The sequence below is a fragment of the Lissotriton helveticus genome, chromosome 1_1 (assembly GCF_964261635.1).
Source record: "Lissotriton helveticus chromosome 1_1, aLisHel1.1, whole genome shotgun sequence".
Taxonomy (NCBI): Eukaryota; Metazoa; Chordata; class Amphibia; order Caudata; family Salamandridae; genus Lissotriton; species Lissotriton helveticus.
In genome coordinates, this window is record NC_136057.1 from 443,236,682 (window position 1) to 443,253,714 (window position 17,033).

Here is a 17,033-nt window from a genome sequence, read left to right on the forward strand (position 1 = left end):
CTCTCCCCGGCCCTTCAATCAGGTTAAAACTGCCTTGGAGATACCCAACCGGTTCTAATGCTTTATTCCTGGGTTCCCCAGACAGGACCACAAGTATCTAGTATGACAGGCCATAGGCTTTATTCACCCTCTTAACACTTTTACTGTTGTCAACATGTTTCAGACAACCATCTTATGCCACTTAGGATCGGTTACCTTCATCAGGACTATGTGATTCCCTTCCTTGATCACTGTCTTCGTCAGTCAATCAGCCATACGTTATACCGAAAAGCAGAGTGTTAGTCATACAACATGCTTTTACCTTACTCCTAGTATGAGCATTTTTTTTAAAATAGCTTTTCTCTTAGGAAACGAATATCCTTATAGTTAGACCACTGTTGTTAGAAAGTAAATATACCAGATCAGACAGAAAATATGGTTAGATTATATATTTCTCAGTGTGACTAATAAAAAAAAAATAAAGTGAAATGTGAAACACTGGAAGCTGTGATGCACACCACTCAACAAGTGAAGTTTAATGTCAGTACACACTATGAAGCTATAGTTAGCTACACTAATGCTCTTACCCAAATGGCGGGTTAGCAAGTCCTAACCCAGGGCGAGAACGGAAGCGTCATCCTGTAGTCACACACTATATAATTAAATTGAGACCGTATATTACCCGTTTCAGTATCAGCAATCCTTTGAACTTTGTCGTCCTCTCTAAAGATTGTAATTATCACAATATTCCAGAGGTTAAATCATTTATGTTGCACCATTTATAAGTGCCCACGTCCTCTGCTAACCACGGTATGAGGTGGTCATATGTGTGAAATCATTGATATTCTGCCCTATCAACACTCTCCTCATTGGAGACGGAGGCGAGCAGTTGTGGCCCTCCTGACTGGCAACAAGAGGCTGATACTGCCTCCTATACGGCTCCAGACCCTCCACTGATAGCGCTAATATCTGAAACAAAGGTTTTTGTACAGCCGGAGCAGTATATGTAGGAGTTGCATTGCTGCACAGTAGTGCTACAAATCATTGCCAAAGCCACCAGCTCTCATAGGCAAGACCTATTGTCTTTGCCAATGCTAGCTTATTTGAGCATCAGACACCAAGACTTCTGTACAATTTACACTGAAAGAGAAACAATACATGTTTCACTTTCAGTCAAGTCAAAAGAAACCAATATCCCCATCCCATATGCAGATCCAGAATTTGTGATGCTTCACCATTCTCTACCAGTGCTCAATACTTCAGTAAGTTTTGATGAACCTGCCGGGCGGAAAAAAGGTAATTTATTTCATAGTTGCTTCTGTCTTAACATGGTCAAGAAAAAAAGACTGAAGACAACAAACGGCCACATCACGCACAGAAAGGGAGGGTGAAAATAACACATCAAGCTCAAGTTAACATCTAAAGGGCTGCTGCGTGAATCCTGAAAGCAACACACTTGTGTAGGGGCAAACTGGAACACAGAGGTCAACCATCTTAGAATGGTTACAACTGTGCACCTGTGTATCAAGGAGAGAGGTTAATAACCAAACTCCAGGACATTATAGGAGGACTGCATGGTGCATGTTAGATTTGGGGGTCTCTAGTTGGCATAGGTAGGTAGGTACCTGTGACAAATAGGGACCCTTGCGTTTAGTCAGAGTAAGTGGGTACACTCCTAAAATAACCCCTGCTCACCCCCTTGGTAGCTTGGCACGAGCAGACAGGCTTATCTCAGAGGCAGTGTGTAAAGCATTTGTGAACACATACAGTAACCCAATGACAACACTACAGATGGATACCACACAGTTGTATGTTAAAAATAAGTATTCTTTACATAGATTTAACACAAGATCACAAATGACAAAAATCCACTATACTGTACTTAAAATGGTAGAATTAGCTTAGTTCTCTCTAGATCTTAAAATGCGACACTCTGGGTTCACTGTACCTTAAGATGCGTAATGCAAGGCAATGAAAGTGTTGCAGGGAAGGTGATGTGGTAGTCCCTTACACGCAAGGACGGTGATACGTTGAAGATCTGGTGCAAAGAAACAAAGATGGTGCTTTCTTCTTGATGAGACACGCTTTCCGGTGACGCGACGGCGTCTGCTGCGACATCAATCCTCTTCTCTGGCGATGCGAGATGCTTTACACGATGCGAGCCACGACAGGCCCTGCGACATGCTTCCCAGTGATGTGGGGGCGTCTGCTGCGATGTCAATCCCCTCCCCAGGCGATGTGAGTTGCTTCCACAACGATGCGAGCTGCGAAAGGCCCTGCGACACGCTTCCCGGAGATGCGGCGGCGTCTGCACCGACGTCCATCCTCTCTCCTGCCGATGCAAGGCGCTTCGGTGGCCCTGCAACGACTCAACGATTCTTTTGCGACACTCTTCCCGGTGATGCGGCGGCGTCTGTTGCGTTGTCAATCCTCTTCTCCGGTGATGCGAGGCGCTTTGTGTTGTGAAGCGGCAGCGGCAGTTCGGCAACACGCTACCCGTTCTTGAGTCACGTTTCCAGCTCCTTCCAATGCGCAAGTCCTCAAAAAGTCCAGCAGAACTGCAGGCACTTCAAAAGAACTCTTAGGGAGCTGGTGGGTGAAGTCTGTTGTCCCTGAGACTTCAGCAGGAGGCAAGCTCTGTTCTCAAGCCCTTGGAGATCCTTACCAGTTGCTGAAAGTACACACAGTTCCTCTCTCCTTTTGTTTGACAGTCAGGCAACCACTGCAGGCCAATCCCCCAAGCAGCACTTCAGCGTAGGGATAGTCTCTCCTGAGTCTTTCTGGTTCCACTCCCCAGCAAAGGTTTCTTCTTGGTGTCCAAAAGTGATCTAAAGTTCTGGGGTTTGGGTCCCCTCATTTATACACAGTTTCTCTTTGTTCGCTGAAGGCAGAGAGGCCTTTGCCTTGTCCAACCCAGTTCTGGTCAGTCCTGGAGCATTCTGTTTACATGACTCCTTATTTTCTTTCACAGTGCAGGGCAGAGACATCAGATGCACCACATGAGGTGGAGCCAGCATTGTGGAGGGAAGGCACAGCCCTATTCAGGTCCCAGGTGCAACTCCTCCCACCCATCCACATGTAGATCTCTCTATTCAGTCCTGTGCTGACTCACTCTGTCTAATGGAATCCCCAGCCCCTGTCACTCAAACTCCAGACAAGGAATACACAACCTAGCAGAGGCAGGCTTGGATAGTTAGGCAAGAAAATATCCACTTTCTAAAAGTGTTATTTTCAAACACCGAATGTTAAAACCAACTTCACTAAATGATGAATGTTATCATTCTGAGTTCAGGCATACTAAACTCGAATTTCTACCTGGTTCCCTGAGTCAGTTAGGATGATAAAATGTAATAATCAAACAGCCCATTCTGGCCTTGCAATAGTGAAAAACGAAATGGCTGTAATTCACTATTAGGACATGCCACACACACCAGGGCTTGTCCTACCTTATTCTTACAATGCACCCTGCCCTTGGGCCTACCATAGGGGTGTCTGATATGAAGACATGGGAAGGTTTAGGGACTGGCAAGTGGGTGCACTTGCCCAGACTGCACACAGGCTCTGCAATGGCAAGCCTTAGACACACTTTTACAGGCTGCGTCTGTGGGTGGCACAACCAGTGCTGCAAGCCCACCAGTAGCATTTGGATTTACCAGCCCTGGGCACCCCTGGTGCACTGCGCTAGGGTCTGACAAGTAAACCAAATCAGCCAATCATTAAGTCCCTAATCCATACATCAATTTTACAAATGGGAGAGCATATGCACTTAGGCACTGATAAGCAGTGGTAAAGTGCCCAGAGTCATAAAACCAACAAAAACAGGTCAGACAAAATACAGGAGGAAGGCAAAAAGTTCAGGGATGACCCTGCAAAAAGGGCCAAGTCCAACAGTGCATAAATAAAGAACAGCGCTTTTGCTAAGACACAGGGTCCTTATCAAGTCGCTTTCACATTTGGAATGATGCGGATGGTGACTGTGACAAAAGAAAAGAGAACATTCTAATCCATTTAGACAGAGATGCAGCACTCATACATTGACCCATTAAGGTACTGCAATGGGAGAATAAACCAGATATTAAATAACGTTGGTATAGAACCCTGCTGTTCAAAATTAAAACACAGTTGCAATATTAAAATCAAGAAGGGTTTGTTGCTGGATTCCCTAGCACAAAATATGGCTTTCACTTCTATTAGATATATTACAAGAACCATTGTGATTTTTGGTATATGGCCTCATCGCCAGCAATAGAATTTTTTTTAAATGTTGGTCTACCAAATCCATTACAAAATATATATCCTCATTCTCAGTTTCTTTTCAGTGCTGGGATCATCTGACATAGTTAGGATTTCAGTTCCTGTAACCTAAACTCCTCTAAAACGATACTGTATCGCTGCATTTTGGTATCATTTATCTCTTCCTATACCGCCTTGACACGAGACAACATCTGCTTACAAATAAATAGTTCAAAACATCTACTTACAAAGTTAGAGAAATCAAGAATATAGATGTATGTCGTCGTTTTCTCTTCATATTCAAGTGGCAATTTCAAGCTGCCTACATGAGGTTGTGGGTTTTGGTATTATTTTTTACTCATGTCTTTGATGGATCCTCACAGATACGAGTTAAAAAATTCCATTTCAATTGGTACGGTATACTTTCTTCATATATACGAGATACTTGCACCAGGGAACTATTTTAAACTGTCTGCAACGTTCAGCAGCCGTGGTATCCTGTTTTTCCAGTCTTTGTTGTGTCTGAGGCTTTTTTGGCACACCAAAAATCTCCTCCTGATCTAGTATCTGAAAACCTATCTTTCAGTTTGTAAAGACAAGAGCCCAGGCTTAAAAGCCAATAAAACCCACAAATGCCAAACAATGAAAAGCTTGGGTTTCAAAACACATTCTTTCTCGGCCATTAATGTCAACCAGCACTTGCACAGTTTGAAAAAAGTGAACCTTTTCTTATTCATTTCAACTAATACTGAAATTCTGGCTGAGTGGTTTGGCAGGATATCAGGGAGTCCATCATCTTCATGCTTCTGGTATGAAATGTGTCCCAGATCAGGAATAACCAAGTCATTACAGGCAGATGCAGCTTCGGTGGCCTACATGACATGCCAAAAACAAGTAATAGGAAAAAACAGGCTTAATGCGCCGTGTGTCGATGACGCCTTTAACTCTTTCGGGATTTAGTGTCACTGTTCTTCATAAAGGAATATGGTTTCAAAGTGGGTGACTTTATTTTCTGCCTGTAGTTGCCAATAAAAAACAACGTTTGTACGGTGCATTCTGCCATAGCATTGGCCACAACATGTAGTGCCCCGAAAGCGGCCCCAGGATGCTTGTTTCCAGTCTAATGAGGACCTGGCTTGGCAGTTTGGGCTGGACTGTTTGAATGAGGAACAGGGTCAAAACTGATTTGCATATGACTGGGTCCAAACTGGGGTGGTGTGGTGATCAAAAGAATCATGGATTAAACCCAGATCTGTGTGACTGGGGGTGAATGTTTGCATTGTTCAGCATTCCGTCCATTATTTCTTCCTTTTGCTTTTGTCACTCTAAGTGGGAAGGGTATGCCCGACGTGGGCCCCGTGCTCACTGCACCACTGGATTCAACCTGGCCTGGTTGGTATGGGGTGATGCCCCAAAGTCGGTCCCAGGATGCAGGGAGAACCTTGCTTGGCAGTTCGGGCTGGACCACAAACTGGGGTGTTGTGGTGAGCAAAAGTACAATGGATTAAACCCAGATCTTTGTGACTGGGGGTGAATGTTTGCATTGCTCAGCATTTCGTCTATCATTTGTTCCTTTTGTACACAGTCTATCATTTGTTCCTTTTGTACACAGTGTAGTAGGCATATCAGTGGGCATAAAAGTGACGTAAGGATGATGTAGTGTTCCAAGCCCAGTTCCTATTTATTCAAAGTCCACATCACTACCTCCCCCAATCACATTTGTACCATATTTGCACCATCACTGAGATGTCTGGAGAGACACAGATTGCATGGTAATGGACAGGATAGTCTCTCCCTACCTCAACCCATTCAAGGTAGACCACATCAGCCATAATATGTGTCCAAAACAATATTTATCCTCAAGTTGGTGCAAGTCAGTTGAACCATGCCGACCTTTTGAAAAAGTTTAACATCCATGTGGTGGTACATCGTCAATTGTAAAGATTGCTAATGACATAATGACAGAAGCAAAAGAACAATGCCCAAAGCAGTCTCAGGGATGAAGGATGAGTTTTAAATAAGGCAAAGGTGAAAAGATACGGATGTCTGTTGCATGAGGACCAGAACGTTATCCTGGCACCGCATGCCTTGACTTATGTTTAAGGAGCATTCCCAATTCATGTGCATTCAAAAGCTGTCAGATAGGCCCTCAAGAGTATGTGGAATGTAAACCAGCAAATAAAGAAATAAGTGCAAATCTGTCTTTCTCTGTGTCTTATTTGGGCACATAGAAGACGCACAGCGTTATCAGTACTCAGGTGGTACCTTGGTCACAGAAGCAGGGCCGGCGCTAGGCATGGGCAGTGTGGGCAGCTGCCCAGGGCACCGCTGCTGTCTAACTAGGATGGGGCCCTCCACGAGTCCATCATGCTTTGGAAATGGTGCCATTGTACAAGTTACAGGTGGGCAGCTCCCTCTCTTTGGGTTCGCAGATATGGTGAACCGTGAAAGACACAAGACGTGGCACCCCTCTCCTGGGCCTGGCTGCCATGGGCTGAAACGGCAACATGACACAGCATCCATTTGAGGTGCTGCAGACAGGGCAGGGCAGCGTTTGTGGCTGTGATTAGCTTTCTCTGCACCTCTTTCTCATAGCCTGATCGCTGTATCTGCATGATAATAGTGGTTAGGCAGACACTTGAAGTGGTGTGAGGTGTGAAGTGAACCCTGCTCCTGTATGAATGAAACGCAGAGTATCCTGCAGGGCTCCCAACAAAAAAACAGAGTGACCTCACATCACATTGGTCTCTGCTTACTTCCAAAGAAGGGTAAGGGAGAAAAGCAGAAAACGGAGCGAGAGGTGGTTATTCTTTTTTTTTTTTTTTACAATTCTGTTTTGATGTTTTATTTTCCGAACAAGCATGTGCCTCCAAATGTAACGTGAACAGAGTCAAACATAAATAGTAACTGCAGTAGAGTATAATCACTTACTGTTTTTTTATTTTCATGTAATTAACATGAAACGAAGGAATATTTAACAACTGGGTCTATAAAAGAATAGTGGAGATGATAACATTGAGTTGGTAGGAGGGCAGACCCCACATCCATCCTTACCACCTTGAGGTGAGTGCAAAGAACTGTCTAAGATACACCAAAGCTATTTAACCAGTCAAGTCACACACCAACTGAACATAAGGGGCAAAACAGCTAGATGGTAAAAGATGCTTAAGGAAATGGAGATGGGAAAGGAGTGATGTGTATGTCATGGCAGAATCAATGAAAGAAGGGAATAATGTTGGTTAGGCAAAAGGAATAGCATGCAAAAAAAAAGAAATGTAAAAGGCTTGGGGAGAGTGAGAGGGTGGAAGAGGAAAGAATGTTGTAGCGGTGCAACACAAAATGATGGGGTCTCTCTCTGCAGAATGTGATAATGGGCCCCTGAGTCTCCCACATCTCACAGATATTCATTGGCCCTGGGCTGAATGGGAGTCCCCTGATGGGTTGGGGGCCATCTGAAGTGTTGTGGGCCCATCTGTGCTGCAGGGGCCTGTATTGCATCCTAGCACAAGAGGTGAAGCAAGGTAAGAGACGGGGAGAAAAGTGGAGACTAGTAGCGCATGTAGGGGGAAGCGGAAGCTAAAAGGGTCAGAAACAGTGAAACAGTGAATGAAGGAAAGAGGTGAGAGAGAGAGACACAACATGACGAGGTGAGCATGGAGAGGAGAGGTGGACATGAAGGGGGCAGAACCAGTGAATTAAGTTAAGGCTGGAGAGAAAGATCAAAGGTGAAAGGCAGTGCTTGGATAGGGGAGGTAGATATAAGAGAAGCGGAACCATTAGGATAACTTGAGGGTCATGAAGAGTGAATGGTGATTGTAAATGTAAGAGGCGAGACAACCAAGAGCAAGCACAAAGAAGGGAGAGAGAGGCAGTGAAGAGGTAGATTTCAGAGGAGTAGAACCAGAGAGAAGGTTAGAGACTGCAGAGAGATGAGAGGTGAAGGGTTCAGCAGGTAGGTAAGAGGTGGGTGTAATAGAGGCAGAATTAGTGATAAAGTTAAGAGACCATAGAAGAGATAAAGTGAAGTGTGGAGCATGGAAGGGAGATGTGGACATAAGAGGCAGAAACAGTGAGACAAGGTAAGAGGCAGGGGGCTCAATGAGGAGAGGTGGATGTAAAGGGAACAGACCAGCAAATAAATGTTAGGAGGCTGAAATGAGAGGTGAAGGGCAGTACATGCATGGGGTATATAGATGTAAGAGAGGCAGAACAATCAAGAAACCTTACACAGAGAAGAGAGTGGGAAATGGATAGAGGTGGATGTAGAAGGCCAGAATCGGTGAGAAGATTAAGAGGCAGGGGGAGAGATGAGGCATACAGCATGGAGGAGAAAGGTGGATATAAGAGGGACATAACGAGAAAGAGAAGCAACAAAGCTGGGACTAGCAGAGATATTGATGTAAAAGGGGTGTTGTGAGTGGCTGGCTCAGTATATGGTGCTCACTTATGTAAGTGTAGCACCCTGCTGTGATACTACATCTTTTGCATAGTAGAGGGGCCTTGCATGTTCCTATCCTGCCTGGGGCCCCACAAATCCTAGGACCGGCCCTGCAGAGAAGTACCACACGAGTGGAGAAAAGAAAGCCTGGCCTGAGTGTGGGATGCATATTGATCATGGGATGGCTTGTGTGCTGTGGGCTATGCGACGTAGAGATGCATTATAAGGAGCCCCCAAAAGGACACTGTGGAAAATCGATTTCTTCTTCAGCAGCATTTAACAAATATCTCAGTCTGTATTAATAAAAAGGGCTCTCATTCAGCCAAGGCAAGTCCTTCATGCCTGAAGCTACTTTTGCTTTAGGGTGCCACATTTTAAATGTTTTTCATTACTTCAGAAGTAGCTGCATCAATTGTATTTGACTATTACCTCCATATGAATGTACGTTAATTTATTTGTGCAATTTTTGTTTTCGCAGTAGTGTAATCAGGCATATCTGTGCCACTGAGCTTTAGCAGCTAAAACTGCTTTATCTAATCTTTGTGCATGCCAGTGCATATGGAGATGACCAGGGCTGAAGGGGATGTAGCTGAGCTGTGAGCTTGTAATATTTGCAGGGCCCCCTTTATACCGTGTGTTGCCATCTTCCTATAAAAGCCAAACGTCTCCTAGTGCCTTTGCTAATTTCCCTGCAGAGTTGGAAAGTGGGCAATAAAAAGATTCCCAGGTTTGTGAATAAAGCAGTAACAAACTGAGCCATCTACATGACATACACATCTCTGATTTGCTACAACCACATTAACCCTCTATGCTACATTATAAAGATTCAGAACTGTGTTACATAACAAACCGTTCCCTCCAGCAAGTGCATTAACCACCGGAGCGATCTTACCAGTATTATGCCCTAAATAGTGTTAGACACACAAAGATCTCTGAAGCAAATGCCCTAACCCCCTAAGCTTTTTTCTTTTAAATGCAGCCAGATTTAGTATTACATTTGTCCTGGTTACCATTTTCTTTGAGGCACAGTTTTTAAAAATAAAATGTATATGTCGACTCTCAGAATCTGCTCTTCATGATTCCTGGCCTGATGACCCAACTGGCTTTCTGCTCACTCCCTCTTTTTTGGGATCCCAGAGTAAAGTTTTTCCAATACTGCTCACACCTAATCGAATATACAGAAATAGACAACATGAGAGTGTGAAAAAGTTCTTTCACATGGGCACCATGAAAGGTGGGGGCCGGGGCAATTGCCTACTTTGCCCTTGTCTTAAAAGGTCTCTGCACCTATGTTTGAGAAAGCTAGTTGACAAAGCTTCACACAAATGTTAAAAGGTTTTGCATTGTGCCTGACAAAGGTTGGTGTGTCCAGGGGCGGCTCTAGGCTCATGGCGGCCCTGGGCAGGGAGCGTAGGTAGGGGGCCAGGGAAGTAGGGGGTCCGGGTGGGGTGGAGCACGGAGGCCAGTGAAGAGGGGGGGTCAGGGTGTTTGGAGGTGGAACAGAGCCGAAGGCTGCCAAATCCCTGCCAGGGGACAGCACGCACATATGTATCCATCCTCGAGGATTATTATATTAAGGATATATATTGGCATGGTGGCCCCTGGGGTTTGGTGGCCCTGTGCAGGTGCACAGCTTGCACATGCCTAAGGCCACCCCTGGTGTGTCCCACTGTCAACACCATTTCTGAAACGTTACTGACATACGACTGGCCATAATTTGTTTTATTAGATACTTATTCAACAAATGAAATCAGAAGAATTAAATAGGCTTGCTAATAGTATGCAGACTCGGTAAGTGATTAAGTAACAGACGTCCAGCTTGCGGAATACAGTCCATGCAGAGGAGCGGCCAGCAGTCTACAGCCAACGCCTGGTGTCAATGCACATAAGTATTCATGCATTCCTGTTTTGGAATAATAGAGCCAGAAATATTACCATCACCGGTTTATCACTTATACGGAGAGACACAGGAGGCAAAATGCGAGCCCCGACTAAATATTAACCTCCTGAGTTGAAAAAAGAACCCCAAAAAGGATGGCTTTCTATATACTAGGATGAATGGGAAAGAATTTAATGGGTGGTGATTCATCGTACTTTTGAGATGTAAAGTTGCCCCTGCATTTCAATCCAAGCACTCCACAAGAAGTGGACTGACACCACAAAATCAATATGATGAGGTAAAAGAGCAACATCCCTCTTGATGTAGTCAAAGCTCGCAATATGTATATTTGAATGTATTGGTAACATTAGGTCAGGCAAATAGCTATGCTGTCAAGCCTGACCGAAAAATGGAGGGGCATGTAAGGCTCAAGGCAAAAAAAAATGACAAGTTGAATCACTGGCTTAGCAAGGGAGGCTCAGGCCCTCATGCAAGCAGGAAAAATGGGCCTCCCTAACTCAAATTTGATAGTTAGCCACTATCTGGGTTCAGATGGCCCTTAAGACCCTATTGGTCCTATGGGCCCTGGTGCTCCTGCACCTGCTGCACTATTGGTAGCCACGTCCTTGTTTGCAACAAGGTATTCATTCTAGGAAAGAAATAAAATGGGTTAAAAACCTTACTGATGTGCAACTCGTGTAATAGTATCAGGTACTGAACTATGCATCTGGAGTAGAAATTCCCAAGAGTCTATGGTACAAAAGTTACTGCCCCTCCCTAAACCGAAAGGAATATGGGGTTGCTCGTATTCAAAGACATCAAAGGACCCGAGAATGCGAATAGGAAACAAGGAAAAACACATTCATTTGATATTACTGTGACTAGAAAGAGACGTTTAACTAGCAGGAACACGAGTGTGGTGTCACTGTTTAAATCACTAGCAAGTCTTCATCTTCAGTGCGATAATCAGTTATGAAAGCTATTTTTTGCCGGTCTAAGTAACAAGGTAGAAAGAATTTGGAAGACCAAAATCTAGATAAAGGGGAAGCGAAGACATGAGAGATACATCCCAATGCCTCAGGAATCAATAGCAATTAAATCAAGCATTAGAAATGGTAGCACATGGATATATTGTTATTGGTGGTTTTGGGACGAGGACATATTTAAGAACATGTTGGTTGAAGCATTTAACAGCCTCCGAGAAGAGATGGGAGTGGGTGTAGCATTTACAACAGAATTCAATGCAGCAGCTGGCAGATACTCATTCGCCAATGCTTGTGTTAAAATTTTCATATATTTATTGAATGCTTGGCGTTACAAGGGCCTAGTTATCAACAATGAAGCAGGCATAGTGTCACCAAGATCTAGAGATGTGAGGGGCCGCTGCACCCAAATCATGAATGTTTTCTCCAGAAATTGGGGGAAATGGGGCCTGGTCCCGTGTTTGCATTAAGGCCCATTGGCTTGTTACAATTTAAACACGTAACATTAGGGATACATATTGGTCTCATCCACACACAGTCAGGAAGATAAGCGTCACCTACACATTGTTTTTAGATTGATGTACTTCTACATTCAGTGCAATATTTGTAGCTTGTTACTCACATGCAGTCCTTTGATGCAGAGATCGTGGGAAGGAAATCACAATTTCGTTTTTCAACCGCCCACTCATATCCGTTCGTGCAGCACTCCTCCATGGATGGCCGTGCAGTCACTGCAAAAAACACATTTAAAATGTTACCCTGTAGCGTGAAAAACTATGTCAGACAAGACCAATGACTAATTATTACAATATTTGCTGCACTAACAAGTATGTGGTGCTTCACCTCATTTTAAAAACGAATAAAATATGAATTATGCTAATTAAACATATAGTTATCTTTCCCTTGGGCTTTTTTCCCCCAACAGAAGCAGGTAAAGCATTTACAACTTTAAAATGTGTTACAAAGTGATAGGTATGCATTTGTCAAACCATCTCATTTAAGTCAAGACGATCAACTATTCAAATAAAGACTATTTTGAGAGATACCAGAGGTCACCAACAAAAGTGCTCCTTACTAAGAGAGGTGGGACAACTTAACTGCAAAGTATATATATGTGAGCGGCTTCGGCTTCTCCAACTTCTCAATCATATTCACTGCTGGAACCTGGCAGAGGTAAAACTGGTCTAGCACCACTGTGGATACAGCAGGAGGAACAGGGCAGTAATGCATTTCTGGGTAGGGTGGTGCACCTGTGGGGTCTCTCTCTGCATGATACCAGTGTATATGGGTGGGCTGCTGTGAGCCCTGAAGGGGATTCCTGGATGGACCACCCATTGCTTACCACTGGTTGGGTTCACTGACGCTCATTTCCCTGCTTCTTATTGTAGGAGTAGGGTCTGCTTTCTTATGGTCACCCCATTTTTTTGCTTTTTGCTTCACTGGTTTTCGACTTAATGTGGCTGTGGGCCTGCTAATCAGACCCATGGCCCTGATGTTCTCTCTCTAAATTTCACACCATGTACTTTAGGTACATCACCAATTGGGATTTGGGTCACTCGTATGAGTCCCTGTACAGTGTACTATAGGTACCCAGGGCATAGGTGCACCCAAGGCCTACCAGGGGCTGCAGCATATCTTTTGCCACCCCTGGCTGGCCCTTCCAAACTGACACAACTGGCTGATCACTCAGTTGGGGCAAGGTCGTGTAATCACCCCTTGCTTAGGTATAGTATTCCTATATCTAAACTTATATATATATATAGACACACAGTAACCTATAAGTCACTCCTATGGCAGGCCTTAACAATCTTGGAGGCAGAGTGCTTGGTTTTATGTGAGATGGTGCTCTAGCATGAGCTGAGCCTGTCTGCAGCTTTCGGAACCATGTCCTTATAGCTGTTCTAGGATATTGCCATACCATATACTCTTAAGTGCATTAAGTACCTCGAGGTCAGATGCTAACTTTGGTTTGGCTTTATCAAAACATGTCGTGTTAGGTGTCATACGCTTTGGAATACTACCCCCTCGCCAGTCCTGGCGACAGGGGTAGCATTTCACCCTTCTAGAGGGAGAAGACATGTTACTTCCACTAATCCTGGTTAAAGTTAGCCAGAGCCTCAGCATCACAAAATGGATGCTGCTGCCACAGACACACGTCTGACCTTCTGCTGCTGGCAGTCCTTCCAGCGAGGGAGGCTTGGACAATAGGTTTCCAATCCAATCCAAAAATTCTTTATTTCGGTCTTTTAGACCATAAAAGATACAGTAACATTCAACATTTAAAAACATTTACTAATATAAAAAAATATTGCATAAAAATACATTTCATTGGGAGTCCAGAGGTGAATGGGAGTTACATTGCAGTTCATATCAATGTTCAGGCTTTTAGTAGTTTTTTCCTTGTCTGCCACATGGCCATTATGAATTTGGCAACTGCAAAGACTATGTGGGGCAGAGTACTTGTTTTCAATATTCTGTACGAGTACAAGTAACTCCTGAATCCCAAGTTCCTACATAATGGCACAAGCCAATATTTCCTTGGTCTGTTATAAGCTGGGCAAAAAAACAGAAACAGAACATGGATTTCCTCCTCATCATGATTGCTGCACCCAGGACAGATTTTATCATCCCTCTTTAGCCATTTGCAGGTAAAGGTTTTGATGGGCAGAGTGCCTAACCTCCATTGGATAAACACTTTTCTTGCTAAAATGGGGAAAATAATATCCATAAAATCTTCAAATTGATAAGAATTTTTGGATTCCAGGAATCGACCAGTTAAAATGCCGTTGTTGGGTGCAGACCCCAAAGAAGCTAGACTTTTCTCCTTGTATATTTCCACCAGTCTTTTGCGAGAGACCCTTTGGCAGCCTTGTTCAGGAGCCTCCCATAACTCAGGGAGTCTCAAGCGATACAGTTCTTTCTTTATAAAGGCCAGCCACGGGATTCTATCATGCTGGTTCAAGTTCATTACATGGATGAGGTCTTGCCTATAGTGTGCGAGCTCACCGGTTGTCCAGAGCCTATGCCAAAATCTTAATGGCTTTAATTCCAAGTCTTCAGCAATAGAAGGAAGACCCACATCTAGTCTTAAGGGGAGCAAGGGTGTGCCACGGGGGAGGGCCAGGAGACGTCTGAGGAAATTGTTTTCTACACTGACAAGTTCTGTCCCTGCTTTATACCCCCATAGCTCACTACCATAGGATGCGGCCGCTTTAGCTTGGGTTTTATACATTTCTACTGCCGGACTAATGGGTTTAAAAGTAGAAGTGTTTGCGACCTTCAAAATTGCCCCGACAGTTGGGACAGCTTTAGCCGGGATCTTGCTATTTGGGGGTCCCAAGATAAGTTCTCATGTAGGGTTACCCCCAAATACTGGAAAGTTTTTACCCTTTCCAGTCTTGCTGAACCCAATAATGGGTTAGGTCTAGTTTTAGGGGAAGGATTGAATATCATGATTTTGGTCTTTTCTGTATTGATCTCTAGACCATGTTGTCTACAGAAAAGACCAAATCCATCCAGAATCCTTTGAATTCCCATCGGGGATTTGGAAAGCAGGAGGGTATCGTCGGCGAACATGATAGCCGGTACCCTCCTGCCTGCCAAGATGGGAGCGTCATTGTCCCTGACATTGTCGAGATGGAGTATGACACTGTTAACAAAAAAGCAAAACAGGGTTGGCGCCAAGACGCAACCCTGCCTTACCCCTCTGAGAACAGGGAACCTTGGTGACAACGCTCCATCCCTCCCACACCTAACCTGTGCGTAATTACTGTTGTGAAGCCTAATTATGGCATGGAGTAGATGGGTAGGAACACCCAGCTCCTTTAGGACCTCCCATAATTTCTTGCGGGGGACCAGGTCAAAGGCTGACCTCAGGTCCACGAACACCATGTACAGCCTCCCCCCCTCGATCCTCACTGTTTTCCAGTAGAGGAGAACGAGGCGGAAAATCTGGTCCATGGTGGGCGTGTTTTTCCTGAGGCCAGCCTGGAGGGGACTCAGAATTTCATTATCCTCCATCCAATCTAAAAGGTGGTCCAGGAGAAGGTGAGAAAATAGTTTTTGGGGGACATCTATGAGGCTGATCGGCCTGTAGTTGGCTGGGAGAAGAGGAGAACCCTTTTTAAAAATAGGCACTATCTCCGCCCCCAGCCAAGTACAGGGGATCTCCATACCTCCCGCGATGGAATTGAAAAGAATGAGGAGGTACGGGCCCCAGATCTCTGGATGGTGTCTAAAAAGGTCACCGGGCAATCTATCAAGTCCCGGGGCCTTCCCCAACGCCAATCTCTCTATTGCGCTGACCACCTCACCAAGGGTAAATTCCAAACCAGCTGCGGGATTTGATATAGCATCGGAGGCCACATCATTGGCAAATTTAGTGGTATCTTGGTACAAATTGCCAAAGTGGGCTTCCCATACAGAAGATGCAATGTTTGGCTCCACCGCAGCTTTGGCTTCTCCTGTGCCAATATTTACCAGGGACCAACATTTTCTAGAGTCCCTCGCATCTAGTGCTAGGGAGAGGTCCTGCCATCTGTTCCAATCCCATTCCGACCTTGCCAGTGCCATGGCTTACCTGTATTTCCGCCTAAGCTCAACGATCTTACCCTTATCAGAACCTGCTTTTATTGTGGCTATTAGATCTGTCTTAATCTTTTTACAATAAGAATTGTACCAGGTTGAGGTTCGAGTCTTTTTCTTCCGTGAGACTACCACTGGATAAAAAACCTCACCTAAGACTCCCACTAGATCTACATGGATTTGAGCTAGTTTCTCATTAAAATCTGTGGGTCTGGGCTGATTAATTAGAACATCCACTTCTTTTAGCTTAGGGAGTGCTATTTCGTAGATTTTGCTTATACTCTCTTCTGAGTTTGCCAATTTCCCCCATTTTACCCTACGTCTATTGGAGCTAAGAACCAGATTCCCTGGATCATCACTTAGATTAGCGGATATTGACCCAACAGCAGGTGCAGGATGCACCATATCTAGTAAAAGTGCATTGTGGTCACTATCTGTTCTTACAACTACCCTAAAATCCTGGACCTTAGACCACAGTCCAATGTCTACAAAAATGTAGTCCAGCCTTGATTCATGGTCCTTCCTATTGAAGGTACATAATGAAGGGATATCAGAAGAAGTGCGTCCGTTACAGGCCCTTAGCGCAAAGTTTAAAGTAAGGGACATGATTTGCACTGCAAGAGGGGACCAAGATTTAGGGTGGGGGGATTGGCATGGCGGAACACCCCAGAAGTCATCTTCAGCAGTCAGGGCACCCTCCTTTAAACCTTCCAGTGGTTCAAAATGACAATTAAAATCTCCGCCCATCACTATCTTACATTCAGTGGGCAGTTGGCCCAAGAATGACGAAAGATCTTCAAGTGTAGGCGATTCCATGGCCGCACTGACTGGGCGAGAGTACACGTTAATAATTGCCAGATTTAAGGCATTGGGCCACTTGAGTAGAACACACTGTATGTCCTGCGAGAACGTAGGTACATTCTCCGCATTACACCCA

General features: G+C 44.6%; 1 protein-coding gene across 2 annotated transcripts in view; it reads right to left on the reverse strand.

Annotated features, from left to right (window-relative positions):
- FBLN1 (fibulin 1) overlaps positions 1–17,033 on the reverse strand; it is a 900,993-nt gene that overhangs the window by 718,300 nt on the left and 165,660 nt on the right. For both annotated transcript variants that reach the window (XM_078673831.1, XM_078673830.1), the window contains exon 2: positions 12,135–12,243. In XM_078673831.1, the coding sequence (XP_078529957.1) occupies positions 12,135–12,243 (109 nt within the window). The remainder of the gene's footprint in view (positions 1–12,134; positions 12,244–17,033) is intronic.